Below are 16777 nucleotides of genomic sequence, written 5' to 3'. Positions count from 1 at the left end.
AAGAGTCAGCCTGGTTTGCTGGGAATGCCTTTAAATCAGATTTTGAACCAGCACAATGCTGCCTCCTTTCCAGCAAGTAGTTTACTCTCAGCAGCAGCCAAAGCACAGCTAGCAAATCAAAACAAACTTGCTGGTAACAACAGCAGCAGCAGTAGCAATTCTGGAGCTGTTGCCAATAGCGGCAACACTGAAGGACATAGCACTTTAAATACCATGTTCCCTCCTACTGCCAACATGCTTCTACCAACAAGTGAAGGGCAAAGTGGCCGAGCAGCACTAAGAGATAAACTGATGTCTCAGCAGAAGGAATCTATGAGGAAAAGGAAGCAGCCAACTACTACTGTGTTGAGTTTGCTTCGACAGTCTCATGTGGATAGTCCTGCAATTCCTAAACCTGCTCCTGACTTGATAAGGAAGCAAAGTCAAGGTTCATTTCCCATCAATTCCATGTCTCAGTTACTACAATCCATGAGTTGTCAAAGCTCACACATGAGCAGCAATAGTTCCACTGGTTGTGGGAGCTCCAATCCTGCTTTGCCTTGCTCTGCTAACCAGCTGCATTTCACAGACACCAGTATAAACTCCAGTGTTCTTCAGAATTCATTGACACAGAACTTACCTTTAAGAGGGGAAACCATGCACTGCCAGAATGCAAACACCAACTTCATCCATGGTAGCAGCCCAGGGCCAAACCACCATCTTGCAGGCTTAATAAATCAAATTCAGGCTAGTGGGAATTGTGGAATGCTCAGTCAGCCAGGCATGGCTTTAGGAAATTCATTACACCCAAACCCACCTCAGTCAAGAATTTCAGCATCATCCACTCCAATGATACCAAACAGCATTGTTAGCAGCTGTAATCAAACAAGTTCTGATGCAGGTATGGTTTTATTTTAAAATGGTACCCAGTGATGTACAAGAGTTTTCTACTACTTTTTTACCTTTTTGACCTAAACATTTTGTTGTAAAAATGAATCTTTACCCATTTCAAAGACACATCAATATTTTTATTATTTGTGATTTTACTTAATAGAGGGCTAAATATTTGTTTTAAAAAATGCAAGACAAGATGATACCATGTTAATAATAATAATAATATTATTAACAAATTTTGTAATACTCTAAAGTTTACAAAATGTTTTGCATACCTTACCTTTTTAGAATCTGACAACAACCCTGTGTTGGTCAGGGTTTTTGTTTGGTTTTTTGTTTTTTTTTAATAATCTGTGTTGATTTGATCATTTTGTTTTTTAGTTAGTTATGTAGCTTCCAAATTGCTAAAATTCAAAAGCAACAAGGCAAGGGTTTCTGTTATTTGATTTTGTCCATCCCAACATAAAAACCTTCTTCACTAACAGAGAGATATTTTCAGAAAGAGAGGGAAATAGCTTTATATTTTTAACGATATTAACCAAAAGCAGATAGATAAATAAATGAATATAAAAGATGATGAAGGGGCTATAGAAATTCATTATCTTTTTCCTTTGCTGTCTGCTATCCTTTGTCCTCATTTTTCTCAGAAAATTTGCAGAGAATATTGGCTATTCATATTATTTTAAAATGAAAAATTGGAGGTTTCCATTATATTGAAAAAGAAATAATGGGAAGAATTGGATTTAATAAAAAAAAGCAATAGACACCATGCTTAGTAGTACAAAAATAAATTGAGGTAATGAACCGAGGTTTTTTTCTTTTTTTGCTGTATAGTCTTAAAAAGTAGTGAAATGATGAAGAATCACTGTTAACTACTTACATTAAACTTAAAATCAGCTAAGAAATCAGTGAATTCATGCAATCCTGTTAAGCCTTAAAAATGTTGGAAAGAAGAAGCAAAATTAACACTAGGAGCATTCAGGACTTATAGTAGAAAGTGGGTAGGATATCTGAGATATGTGTGTGTGTATATATATATATATACACATATATATATACATGTGTATGTGCATGTACATACATATACACATACATGTACACACACACACATACCCAGGGTATTTTTATGCTTTTTATTTTGTGGTTTAGAATCATTGAGTCATCCACAAGACAGCTTGACATTGCATTGTCATTTTCTCTTAGTATTTATACTTCCCATGTTTTATATTTAACTGGCATTTTCTTGAACTGATTTTCCTGGTTACAAAAACAATGGTTCTAGATAAACAACTGTATATGGGAATCAGTGATGCTATTATTGTTTTTAAAGGTGTATATGTGTTTGTATATTTATATTTTGCCATCTTGGAAAAAGTGTCATCAACTACTTATATTTGTTGTTACTGTTGAAATCAGATATTTTCCCCCTGGTGTTGCAAGACATGCTGCCATCCATAGCAGTCAACTGTATGTTTTTTTGTTATATGGGGTTTTTTTAGATTTTATTTAGAATTTTATTTTTCCCCAGTTATGTGTAAAAACAATTTTTAATATTCGTTTTTAAAACTTTGAGTTCCAAATTCTCTCCCTTCCTCTCTCCCCACCGCACCCATCATTGATAAGGCAAACAATTCAATATAGATTATACATGCAGTATAAGTCTTCATGCAAAACATATCCATAATAGTCATGTTGTGGAAGAAACTATAGATAAGAAAAAAAATTCAAGAAAAATATAGAAAGTTTTTTTTAAAAAAAGTACGCTTCAATCTGTATTCAGACACCATCAGTTCTTTCTCTGGGGAGGGAGAGCATTTTTGATCATAAGTCCTTCAGAGCTGTCTTGGACCGTTGTATTGCTGATAATAGCCAAGTCATTCCCAGCTGGTCATCTTACAATATTGCTGTCACTTTTGTTGTACAGTTTTTAAAAGATCCGTTCACTACCCTCTTGTGTTTAGCTGAAATAGACTATAAGGTTCAGGAAATATCTAAACATACAATAATCAATTTCATATTCTTGGTGTTTGACAGTGCATGAAATGTAGTCTTTGATGAGTTACAGTATGAAAATCCCTAAAGGGGTCTTGTCCAAGGCTCATATCCTTTTGCAGATAATTCTGCAATAGAACCACACACATGAAAAACTGGCCCTGTACATAGAATAGGCTGCAGTTACATAAAGTCACTGACTCCAATTAAAACTATGTAGATAAACTGAACACACATTTCATTATTTAAATCAGGATTGGTTAGTCCTTTTGGGGTACTGTAGTTTTTAGCTTTTAACATTATGTCATCTTCTTTGGTTTTGTTTAGTTTTGTTAACCCATAGATGTTTTGGTTTCTCTAATATACAGAACCAACTTTTACATTCTAATTTTCTTTAATTTTTATATGTAGTATTTCATTTTTTGTACCTATCTTTTTTTTTCTCATTTTATACTTTCTTTGAAAAATAGCTGACCCATAAAAGGTGATTCACACAGTGTCAGAACACACTAGTTAAAAATCAGTTATTAAAAGAAAGTACTTAGTTTAGGAAAAAGCAAAAAAGACAGAAATAAAAATTATATTAATATATCCAAGTATATCATTTACTGGAAAGCATTTATTTTATTATGTTGTCAGTAGGTTTTTTAATTAACCTAATAAAGTCACTTACTAATTATCTGTGGACCTAAAGTAGATATTATTATGAAAGTAAATATGTTTAATTACTAACACAGCTCTTTTACCAGTCCATATTTGGTAATGGTTTCATATGCCATGATCTCTTCATTTATAGTAAAGCTGATTGTGCCTACTTAAAGTACTGTCATTGTATATAATTAGCTTAGGCATACATACAATGTGTGCTGGCTGAATTCCTATCACATCAAAGAGATAGTACTGTAGTTCATAGGATCATAGATTTATATCTGGAAGGAGTTTTAGAGGCCAGCCTGCCCAACCTCTCATTTTATAGACGAGGAAACTGAGGCTCATACATGTGAAGTGACTTACCCAAGGTCATGCAGGTAGACACAGATGGGATTTGAAGCCATTTCCTCCAACTCCAAATCCAGTACTACATTGACTTAGTAAAATCAATCAATAAAAAGCATTTATTAAGTAATTAATATGCGCCACGTTTTGTGCTAAACACTGGGGATACAAAGAAAGGTTAAAATAGCCCCTGCCCTTAACGAGCTCACATTCTAATGAAGGAGATAGCATGTAAATAACTAGGCACACACACAATATACCCAGAGTAGGTAGGAGGCAGTATCAAAGGGGACAGTGCTGCCCCACCAGAACAAGCCTCCTACAAAAGGGAGGCTTTGAGCTGGAGCTTGAGGCAGACATTTCAGCTTCCATCCAACTGCCCAACTTTCACCATTCATCTCTGACCTGTGATGTCGTATGCTTAGAATTGGAAAGGGAGTTTTAGGATAGTAGATCAATAATAGATGAGCTATATTAGAACTTCCTAAAATTGACCACTTGTCAACCCACCACTATGTTTGAGTGGATTTTTTATCACTGGCCCGTGGCACTTAATCAGGTTAGACTTCATGAAGGGTGGTACGTAAGGTGACCTTTAAATAAAGTGATTCCACAGACGATAAAAGAAAGATTGTGCTTGCCAGGTAAAAGTGAAAGCTTTAAAAGATCGTAGATAAAAACTGGTCCAACTTCAGTCTTTAAAGGAGCCAAGTTCCAAGTAACTGGACTTTGGTGAACTAGACTGACTCCCAGGCTAGTACTTTTTCCACTAACCACATTACTGGCTTTCATAAACTAGTAAAGACGTGGGATTTGAATAATTCTCTGAGCGTAGCTTTGGGGAGAACACATACTTAGGAGTCTGGAGGCTCTATCGTGTACTCTTCCTCCCTTTCTCTATGGAGGATGTATTCTATGGATCCCATTTGCTTTAGTTATCACCACTGTGGGGATCATTCTCAAATCTACACATTCCCATACCCAGTCTTTTCTCACATTTCAGGCCTACATTTCCAAAGGCCAATGACAATGATCCTAAGGCCTTTTCCAGCTCTAAATCTCATCCTTTCCCACCTCTCTATTGTTAGAATAGACTCTGAAAAAGTATAGAGGAATCAACATTCACAGTTGACTTCAGTGTTCTTAGTTTATTCACTTTCAGAATAACTCCATGAGGGAGAGGGAATTAGTTGCCTTTTCTTTACTCAGATAAGGAGATAAAGGCACAGAAAAGCTAAGTAAGAATCTGGGTTTGGGCTGGCTGACCTTAGTTTAGCACCTATTAAGGAAAGAATAAGACTTCATGTAGTGATAACTTTTCATTCATTCACATCTATATTTAGGTGAATAAAGGGGAAAGTTCTGTTAGGAATTGGGATTGATTGATTAATAATTACTCTTGAAAATATTTGCACTCAAACCAAACAGTACCTGTAGTTTATCACTGAGTTAAGAATTACTCCTGCTCATTATTTAATCAAACACTGAAACTACATTTAATCTCATGTATTTTAACTATAGTGATAATAAACTTTACAACTCTGGCTATGTTTCAAAGTAGTACAAAAGGGGCTATTCTCCCTTTATCCTGGGGCATAGTTTTTTTTAATTGATGAAATTTTGCCACGACAAACTGTCAAACTGGTTCCCTGAATTAATGCAAGATGTATTTCAGAGTCATGTGCCAGTTTTGAGGACGCTAAAATGATATGAGTTTCTTAAGTTTAATGCATCTTTGTATTGTGCTTAAATATGTTTATATATGAACCTAGCATTGTCATTATGAACATTTTTATGTAATGTGTATTGGTAAGATAAAATTGATTGTATTATTTTAGTCCATCTACCTTACAGGAGATAACCAGTAGACAATTTTAGAGTTACTTCAGTAAACACTGGGCAGTGCCAAGAATTTTTAATTTCAGTAGCTTTTGGATGTAAGGTTTTTCCTATTATTGTCACATGTTCTGAAAGACAATCAGATCAGCAGTCAGAAAAATCAAGTTTTTTGTTTCATCTGCACCACTGACTAACACAGTGACCTAACTGAGAAAAGTCATAACCTTTCTGGGAATCAGGTTTCTTTATTTCCAGTCTCCTCTAACTCCTTACCTTGCCTCTTACATTCATGTATTTCCCTAAGTATTGCAGATCTTATTGGTTTCTTTTCTAGAAATAAAGTAGCCATCTTTTTAATGATCCACAAAAGGCATCATGATATTAAGAATGCATTTTAACAGGGAGTATTGATTTAATTAGGGCAGCTAGATATCACAGAGGATAGTATGCTGGGTCTGAAGTCAAGAAAACTCTTCTTCCTGAGTTCATATCTGGCCTTAGACACTAGCTGTGTGACCCTGGGCAAGTCACTTAGCCCCCTTTGCCTCAGTTTCTTCATCTGTAAAATGAACTGGAGAAGGAAATGGCAAAGCACTCCAGTATCTTTACCAAGAAAACCCCAAATGGGATCCTGAGGAGTCAAACGCAACTGAAAAAACTAAACCCATAGGTATATCCTATTTTAAGAACAGCATTTTTAACAAACACACATTATAAAACCAATAAATTAAGGAGTGATTATAGACATGATAGCTAGTCTTTAAACACTGAATTGAGGGTATATTTCTTTGATTGGCCTATAGATTACTGTTTGACACAGAGTTTGGAGTCAGAGAAAGTTAAATAGAAACAAGCATAATTTCCAAAGCAGGAACAATCATAAAATTCCATTTATTTCAGTTTTCGGGTATATATTATTGCATGAAGAAGGTTATGCATTTTAGTCTGATCCTTCCAAGTGTCCTGCTTTAAGTCCCTGTTTTAATGGCTGATTAAAAGAGAAACCAAGAAAAGTTACATACAGTCCTTTTCTTGAATGCATTGTGATATAATTCCCAACTTTGACATTTAATACCTGTCTGACCTAGGAGAAATCACTTTATAGTTATCCCTTCCACATGTGGCATGCACGAGTCAGCATAAGAAATTAAATAATGAAATTTTGGGGGAGGTTTGTGGAAGCTGCAGACAACATGCAAAAACCAGCCCACAACTTAGAAAAAGTTTAGAAACTCAGAAATGCATAAAATATATGTATATTATTGTATACTATCAACCCAGATTTTATAAGGTACTATAAATACCCCATGAAAGGAAAAGAAAAAATTCAGACTTCTTCGCTGGTACTAAGGGAGGGCCAAAAAGTTTTACCCGAGTTTTTCAGATGGCAGGGTGCACTGTGCCCCTACCCCCCACAATATGGAAGGGATAACTATACTTTTATGAATCTCAGTTTCCTTTTCTGTATAATAAGAAATTGGACTAAATGACATTCACATGCTCTCCCAGCTCTAAATCTATGGTCCTGTGAAATCACATAAAGCCTTATTAAATGCCCTTTAGTAATTTCTTAAAACCTAACCATATAGTTTTCTCCTGGCTTGGTGGGTTTTTAGAGTGTTTTTTTTCTCTTTATGGTATTTTGATATAGTAGAAGGAATATTGATTTGGAGCCAGAGGATCTGGGTTTCAATTCTGGCCCTGTGACCTTAAGTCAATCCTTTAACCTCAGTGGGTTTCTGTTTTACCATATGTACAGTGACTGACATATAGTAGGACTTAGTAAATACTTGCCAATTGATTGATGGATTGATTGACTGACTAGAAAGTGAGGGGGTTGGACTAGAAGATCTCTAAGAGGTGTTGCCTCTCTAAATGTATGTGTCTAGGAATCTACTTTTATCTCCCAGAGCCCACACTTAATTATTAAATAGCATGTTACTGCTAGTCTACGTGAAATACTATTATAATATTTTCTTTCCTGAAGATTTATTTTAATCAATCAGTCAACATTTATTGAACATCTACTGTGCCAGGCACTAAGGTTAGTGCTCAAATTGCAAAAAAGAGATAAAAGACATCCCCTGCCCTCAAGGAGCTACAATCTAATGGGAGAGGACATGCAAACAAATGTCAATCCAAGTGAGGTTGGAATGTTTTTTATGCAGGGTATCTATCTAATTGTTTTGTAGGTGTATTCTATTTTAAGAAGAATAGCGGGCCAGCTAGGTGGTGCAGTGGATAGAACACTGGCCCTGAAATCAGAAGGACCCGAGTTCAAATCCAGCATCATATCAAACACTTGACACTTACTAGCTGTGTGACCCTGGGCAAGTCACTTAACCCCAATTGCCTAAAAATGAAAATTTAAAAAAAGAAGAATAGCGTATTAAAACCCCACACTTATAAAATAGATATGATAACTATTCTTTAAATGCTGAGTTGAGGTTCTACTTTGTTTGCCTGTAGGTTACTAACTGCTTGACACAGAGTTTGGAGTTAGAGGAAGTTAAGTAGAAATAGGTATAACTTCCATTGGAGGAACAATCAGAAGAATTTACTCATATGAATCCATCAAAAAACATTTCTTAAGTTCCCAGCATGTGTGAGGCACTATGCTAAATGCTAGGGATACAAAAGGAAGCAAAAGACAGTCCCTGGTCTGGAGCTTATAATGTAGTAGGGGATACAAAATGCAAATGAATGTCAATCCAAGTGAAGTTAGAATGTATTTTATAGAGGCTATATAAATATACATACATAGGATATGTAAACACATAGGATATATATTAATATATATTTATAGTGTGTATATATATATATATATATATACATAAATACTAGATAAGTAAGAAAAAATTAGCAGAGGGAAGGCACTGAAAATAAGAGGAGTTGGAAAGGCTTCCTGTAGAGGGTGAGATTTCAATTGGGACTTAAGGGAAGCCAGAGAAGTCTGTTGGAGCAAAGGAGGGAGAGTGTTACCAAATTCTCCCTCCCATCAGGGATCTAACTGCTAGGTGTATACTATTTAATCTGCATCAAGTAAATAACAACCATCTCTAAATATGAGATAAGATGCAAAAATGTTTTCTGAAGCATAGTCTGAAAAGACAAAAAAGTTAGCATTTCCAGACCACTACCTTTAAAAGAAAAACAAAAAACATTTTAACAGATCACATGAAGATGTTTGAAAAGAGATATGAAGTAGTCTTACCATAAAAGTGACAGTTCAAAATAAATTGAATGAAAAAATATTCAACTACTTACTAATTGTATCTAGTTATTAAAATCTACTCTAGTTGAATACATTGTTTTTAATCTGATAGTAATAATGAACAAGTGGCTTCAGGAATTCACAAGTGGATGATTCACCTGGTAAATTTATCTCTGCATTTTGATTTGAACACCTTGAAATACCCTCTCAGAACCTGGATTTTTCTCTTTTCTGATTTTCTAACCATTCATTTTCCTAGTATTACAAGAGGGTTAAATGTCATTTTCTCCAGCATTCATATGCAGCTCAGATAAACCTCTGAAAGAGCCAACTATTAGCAATAAACCCCCCCTTTTTCACCACTATTTCTAAAATAGTTTACATTTTAAAATAAGCTTCATCAAAGTTTTGTGAAATCATGCAAGATAGGAATGAGACTTCCTTAGTGATTTATAATGATAGTAGTTTGAATCAGTTCTGGCCCATCCATGCAGTCAGATATAATAATAGAGGACCTTTTCTCTTTTCTCAAAGTTTCAAAAAACAAATTTAAAAGTTGATATAATGAAAATCAGATACATTAATTTATTCTAATCAGTCTGTCAAAAAGTATTTAGTATTTTCTATGTACCAGACACTATGCTAAGCACATTAGAGAAAAAACATGCAGACAAGTGTAGAGGGGATGGTTGACACCAAGAAACACCTCTTCCAAAAGGTGGGATATGGGCAATCTTGAGGGAAGCCCAGGAAGTGGGACTAAAGAATTAAAGCCTTCCAGGTACAAGAGCTAGCCATTGCAAAGCCATGAAGTGCTGTGTTTGAAGAACTGTCTGTGTTACTATATTGTAGACTATGGAGAGGGCAATGAGGTATTTGAATCTGGAAGTAAGGGGGAGCTTCTGGAATTTAACAGAGGGGTGACATGGTCAGACCTGTGGAAAAATCGCTTTGACAGCTGAGTGGAGGCTGGACTGGTTTGAAGAGAGTCTAGAGACAGGGAGACCAATCAGAAGGCTATTGTAATAGAATACGCAGAGGTTAACAGCTTGCAGCAGGCTGGTGACGGAAAAGGAAGAGATGGGGACGTGTGTGAAAGTACAGACAATGTGACTTGGCAACAGATCTTATCTGTAGGATGAGTGCAAGTGAGGCAAGGATGACACTGAGGTTACAAGGTGGCCAGAAGGATGCTGGTACCCACCACAGTAATAGGGAAGTTTGGAAGACAGGAGGGTTTGGGAGGAAGGACAGTGAGTTCTATTTTGAATATGATGAGTTTGAGATTCTGTAGGCTGTCTCATTATAGTTGAAGATATGACACCAGAAGTCAGGAGAGAGGTTAGGGCTAGATAAGTTGATAGGAGAATCATCTGCAGAAAGTTGATTATTTAACCCTTGGTAGCGGATGAGATCACCGAGTGAGGTAGTATAAAGGGAGAGAAGGAGAGGGCCCACAAGTGAACCTTGGAGTACACCCAGAATTAGAGCACGTTACCTAGAGGAAAATTCAGAAAAGAGAATGAGGAATAATGGTTAGACAAATAGAAGAACCAGGAGAGGGCAGTGTCAGGAAAACCTCAAGAGAAGGGAATATTCAGAAGGGGGTGATCAACAGTGTCAAAGATGAGATGTTGATTGCCTACTGTTCAATCATATTTCAGTTGTATCCAACTTTTTGTGACCCCATTTAGGGGTTTTCTTGACAAAGATACTGAAGCAGTTTGCCATTTCCTTCTCCATCTCATTTTATAGATAAGGAACTGAGGCAAACAGGGTTAAATGACTTGCCCAGGGTTACACAGTTAGTAAGTGTCTGAATCCAGATTTAAACTCAGGAAGATAAGTTTTCCTGACTTCAGGCCCAGCACTCTATCCACAGCGCCACCTAGCTGCCCAAGAATTAGTCAGTTTTTAATTATCTGTGGTTAAATAAAGTCTATTAATGAAATTAAACCACTAGTTTTAAACAGTGGTTTCAATCTCTCCCTTCAAATTTTGCCAAGAATCGCAATGGATTGTTTTGAATTTCATCTCTATTAATTTTACCTGTTTATCTGCTATAAACTTTACCTAGCTATGGTATATTACAAGAAATCACAGATAGGACTGGTCATTTCAGTGCTTTGAATCCCACCATTACTTGAAGAATCCAGTATTTTAAAATTAGCAAATGTATGTAGTTACACAAAACTCTGGAACCACAGAATCCGAGAGTTGAAAGAGATGTCAGTGCCATCTAGTCCAGACTCTCTGCCCAAAAAGGAATTCCCTTATGTAATCAAGTAGTCATCCAACCTCTTAGTGAAGACATTCAAGATGGGAAAACCTGCAGTGTCTTGAGGCAGCCTTTTTCACTATTGAACAATTCAAGTGAACAAATGTCAAAAAGGTCCTCCTGACTCGAAGCCCATGTAAACTTCTTTACATCTCCCACTAGATGTTCCCTTTGGGACAAACAGAACACATCTAATCCCTCCTCCACATGGCAGCCCTTCAAATGAATGATTATCTTTTATATCCACTGGCAGTAACTTAAGAAGTATAATAATCATGGGTGCTGGTATTGCAAGATACTGGAGTGGTTTTGCCGATTTCTTCTCTAGCTATTTGGCAGATGAAGAAACTGAGGCAAACAGGGTGAAGTGACTTGCCCAGGGTATATAGCTAATAAGTGTCTGAGGCCAGATTTGAAGTCAAGACTTCTTGACTACCAGTGCTCTATCCACTACACCACCTGGCTGCCCCTGTAATCGTAGGTAGGAAAATAATTATAAGTAATAGTAATGGCCTGATTAAAAGATAAATTACCTCAAAAATTATTTCCATAAGTGGTGTTATAAAATATATTTAATTTCCTTATTGGTTTTATAATTATTAAGTTATTTATTATTAATTAAAATATTATTACTTTTTTATTGAAAGAATAGTGTATATAATAATCAACCACTGAACCTATTAGTTAATAACCTTAGATCATTCACTCAATGAGCAGATGAAATACATAAGTAGCCATTTGAATACTTACGACAAAAACCACATTGGTGAATATAAGACAAAAGTCTGCCCAAGTGATTATATTTTCCCTGGTCTTATTCATTTAGTAGTTTTGGCTGGAGAACTTTCTAAGTAATGTCAAAAAAAATTGCTTCTCCCTTGAATCATAAATATGATGGTTTGTTAGTGGCAAATAAAAGGTGAATAAAGTAACTTTTGTGGAAAATCTTCATAGATAAAACTTTATCCATATACTTGATATATTTTTTTACTTTAAAATAAAAATGCTGTGTAGATTTTAATATTATTTAGAAGATGTGAAAAGTATAAGTGATAAAAATTGTCAGTAAATTATTTTTGTCTTATTTTAAAAGATGATTTCCAAATACAATATTGTTAAGTATGTATTTATTAAAGAAGTAGTAGACTTTAACATGTAATGAAATGTTTTTTCTTTTATAACAAGCCAAAATTAATTTTTAAGGAACTCTGTACTATATGCTCACGTCAACATTCAGTGGTTCTCTTGTACTATGCCCAGTGTGACTAGAATTATTTCATTTAATAATTCAGAAATATTTCTATATCTGTGAAAAAGGTTATTTTCCTTTTTTTTTTTCTTTAAGTCATCTACGTTGTGTCCTTTAAAAAACTTGTGACCTGTGGACATAATATGTCTTTCCCTACCCTATTCCCTCCAGAGTCCTTCTATAAAAACACTTTAGATATTCCTGTTCCTTACTACTGTTTACTAAGTACTGATGTCTCAATACTTCAACAAAAGATGATACACTTGAAATGTCCATTTTTATTGACCTTTTAAGGTACAACAAATATTTTTAATCTGTTTATGTGTGTATGTATTAATATTGGTTCAACATTATTCTTTTGAAAATAGCTGTTTTAATGAAGCAAGCAAAAGTTTTAATTAAAAAATATTGAAGTGTAGGTTACAATTTGATGAAAAAAATCAGCTTCTTTAAAAAAACACACATGCAATAGTATTAAGTCATCTATCTATGACATGTAAATTATGGAAAATATAGGAAGGGCTTTTATGGATGACTCTTTAGAAGATTAGTATAACATGTTTTAGTGGATTGTCTATGAAATTATATTTGTAATTATTCAAAGCAACTTTTCATTTTAAAATATGAAATCAGTATTCATCAATAAGTATTTATTAAGATAAGAAAGAGTATGTAGTCAAACCTCATTAATTCTGAGTATTTAAGGTAGGCCAGTTTGAATTAGTGAAACCTGTTAGCCTAACTTTCCTAAAAATATTTCCCCCAATAATCTAATTAAATAAATGGAAAAAGAAAAAAAATCAGGAAACAGTTAAAAATTTTAAATAATTTATGTGAAACTATTTTAGGACCTAACAAATGTTAGGAAAAATGTGCTATCTTCTGATTCATAATGGTTAGTTATATAATATTTGATAAAATACAAAACTTCAAATGTACAACCCTTTACTACCTCACTAAAATCTGTCTACTAATTGGAAAAATTTGAGGATAGGGCATATGTGCAGGGGGCATAAGACAGACATTTTGTAACAAGTCAAAAGGAAAGAATGTATGTTAAAATTTCATAAGACATGCAATATTCCTTCATAATCATTTTAAGTGTTAAAGTTGAACAACATACTTCACTTACAAATGAGCAACTTTTCATAAGTTTGCCTATACTCATCAGGGTTTTTTTTGTCTATACATACAGCCGCTTACCTGCTGGGGGAAAAAACACCAATTATGCTGTGTTCTTTAAAGAATTAAGTTGTGTCATATCCAAATACCTGTAGTAACTTGAATTGCTAACAAAACTCTGCAAAATAAAGGTGCCTTATCATCTATTCTAAAATTAAAATTTACTTGAAATTGGCAACCATTTCATAATGTGTAAAGTCCTTTAAGACATGTCCTTTGAATAAGTCAAAGTAGCTTGCTCTTTTTCCAAAGAGCCAAAATAACCTTGTTGTCGTCATTACAAAGTGATGAGTTCACATTTATGAGATTTTACTGTATTGGATTATTAGAAATGGTTCTCATTTGTAACCATCATGGTGCATTCTCCTTTAACAGTCATAGTTAATTTTGGTTGCTTTTGTATTTTAGGAGGTTCAGGACCATCATCATCCATAGCCATAGCTGGCACCAACCAACCTGCCATCACAAAGACAACATCTGTTCTTCAAGATGGTGTTATAGTTACCACTGCCGCAGGAAACCCACTGCAGAGTCAGCTGCCCATTGGGAGTGATTTTCCTTTTGTTGGCCAGGAGCATGCACTTCATTTTCCACAAAACAGCCCTTCGAACAACAATCTTCCGCACCCTTTGAACCCCAGCCTCCTCAGTTCTCTACCTATCTCTCTTCCAGTGAATCAACAGCATCTTCTAAACCAGAATCTATTAAATATCCTGCAGCCTTCAGCAGGAGAAGGCAAGTCTGAGGTCAACCTCAACCCTTTAGGTTTTCTCAACCCGAATGTAAACGCTGCTTTAGCTTTTCTCTCCGCTGACGTGGACGGGCAGGTATTGCAACCTGTTCATTTTCAGCTGTTAGCCGCCCTGCTTCAGAACCAAGCCCAAGCAGCTGCCATGCTTCCCCTGCCATCTTTCAATTTGACCATCTCAGATCTGTTGCAACAGCAAAATAACCCTTTACCCTCATTAACACAGATGACAACCCCACCAGACCATTTGCCAAGCAGTCAGTCAGACAGCAACAGAGCTGAGACCCTTTTAACCAACCCCTTGGGGAACCCTTTACCAAGCTTTTCAGGCAGTGACACTACTTCTAACCCCCTGCTCCTCCCTGCTGTCACTGGGGCCTCAGGATTAATGGCCTTGAATCCCCAGCTGTTGGGAGGTGTCCTGAACTCGGCATCGGGCAACACTGCTAATCATCCAGAGGTTTCCATAGCAACCTCCTCCCAGGCAACCACTACCACAACCACTACATCATCAGCAGTGGCAGCACTGACTGTCTCAACACTTGGTGGGACAGCAGTGGTGTCAATGGCAGAAACATTGCTGAACATATCTAATAATGCTGGGAATACACCTGGTCCAACTAAACTCAACAGTAATTCTGTGGTGCCACAGCTACTTAACCCTCTACTGGGGACAGGTCTGCTTGGTAAGTTAAATGTTTTCACAGATGTTTACAAAAGAGATTTTTTTTTAATTCTACTTTTTCCTTTTTGAAAACTCCATTTTGTCACACTAGTGTAAGTCATGCTTTTGTTTTGTCACAGATAGCTCACAGACTAAAAACTAAAACACACAAGTGTAATTGTGCACATTTTAAAATGACTTTTTCCCCCTCCCTAATTCCAGCTATATTTAAATACCATTTTTAATTTGTTTTCTTTTGTCCAGTAATTCTAATACCACCTAAATATAATACTCACGTGATTCAATACTCAGATAACTATTGTTTTCAAATAAGACACAGGTGCATTTTAACAACCAGCCTTTAATTTTACTTGTATTCATTGTGGCATCACAGGGTTGGTACGAGTCCTGCACTTTAGACTGGGACAGTTTGAAGGCATGTTTGTCCAAAGGAACCTAAAATAAGTAAAATTTAAGTCTACAGCCTGTAAAATCACATATAAAGCACTTAAAGTACAAACTTGCACAAGTTCAAAGTAACTAACTGCCCCAGTAGATGTTGCCACTGGCTTTCCTCAGACATTTTTGTTTTTCATGACTTCATGATGTTTTTAAAAAAAATTATTCATGTAGGTACATCCCTTCACGAAAAAGAAGTGTTAGCAGATAGATTCAGACATGCATTTTGCATTTAATTAGAGTAATCTGTTTTTGACATTGAAATCAGATTCATAGAGTCTACTTGTTGAATGAGCTAAAAAGCATTACAGGGTCAATGTTTTTTTAAGATTGGATCTCCCTACCTCATCCAAAGTAGAAGTCACATTATTGATCAGCGTGGGAGCTTTGATCTGTTCCATTTCCAACGCACTACTGGCCCCTCTCTCCAACCTATCACCCTCAGTCTTCCCAGTAGCTAGGCTTATAAGCATATGCTACCAAGATCAGCTGAAATCAGTGTTTCAAGCTATAGGAAAAATCCTAAAACCTTGACCTCAGAATCACTGTGTATGCGTCAATTCAAATTAGGTTAATTTAGGGTATTAAAAGTAAGTTTAATAATAGATTTACAGTTTCATGAGCAGTCATCTTTTTTAGTATAGTACTCTATGGAAATGCTTGTTTTATTCCACAAATGAAAAATTAATAAATTAATTTTTTAAAAAAGTAAATGTACTTACTAAGTTATCCCCACCTGATTATATAATAATTAATTTTAAATATATAATCATAAGGAAAAGTTTTTTTTTTCCTACTAACTCACTTTAAAGTATTTTTAGGCAATAACTTTTTTACTTTTCCTACCCAAATGCAGTTCTAAATTGTTTAATTTTGTTTTGCCATCAACTAAAGATTGGGGTTTTACCAATGAACTTGATAAGTAAAAAATATTGCACAGGTGCATTTTCAAGTGGGGACAAATTGACATGGAGCTTAATGTTTTCATAGTTCAATTGACATGCAGCTTAATGTTTTCATAGTTTCTAAAAGCTTTTAAATACAACATCAAAAATTTTAAGGAATTTTTTTAAATAGTTTTTATAAAACAATCCCTCCAAATTTTTACAGGTTTTGATCAAATGAAAGATTAAAAGCAAGGGTGATCAGAAGTGGTGCCTATAAGATGTGAATAACATGTGCAGTTATCCCTTATATCTTTCTGAGAGTTGAGAGAGGGGGAAAAAAAAAGATTACCTGTGTAATTCCAGCATTTAGTATTTGATTCAGGAATGGCTCTGGTC

The 16777-nt window shown here is 35.3% G+C and overlaps 1 protein-coding gene across 3 annotated transcripts in view; it reads left to right on the top strand.

Moving 5' to 3' along the window:
- Positions 1 to 16777, top strand: part of MBD5 (methyl-CpG binding domain protein 5) — a 129682-nt gene that overhangs the window by 82405 nt on the left and 30500 nt on the right. For 2 of the 3 annotated variants that reach the window (XM_027835569.1, XM_027835567.1), the window contains exons 6-7: positions 1 to 880; positions 14032 to 15057. The exon at positions 1 to 880 is cut by the window's left edge and continues 1256 nt beyond it. In XM_027835569.1, the coding sequence (XP_027691370.1) occupies positions 1 to 880; positions 14032 to 15057 (1906 nt within the window). The remainder of the gene's footprint in view (positions 881 to 14031; positions 15058 to 16777) is intronic. The other variant, XM_027835568.1, reaches the window with a different exon arrangement.

The sequence above is a fragment of the Vombatus ursinus genome, unplaced genomic scaffold, assembly GCF_900497805.2.
Source record: "Vombatus ursinus unplaced genomic scaffold, bare-nosed wombat genome assembly UNPS02014816.1, whole genome shotgun sequence".
In the NCBI taxonomy this organism is placed as follows: Eukaryota; Metazoa; Chordata; class Mammalia; order Diprotodontia; family Vombatidae; genus Vombatus; species Vombatus ursinus.
Note: the sequence above shows the minus strand (reverse complement) of the source record. Positions and strands in the feature narration are given on the sequence as shown.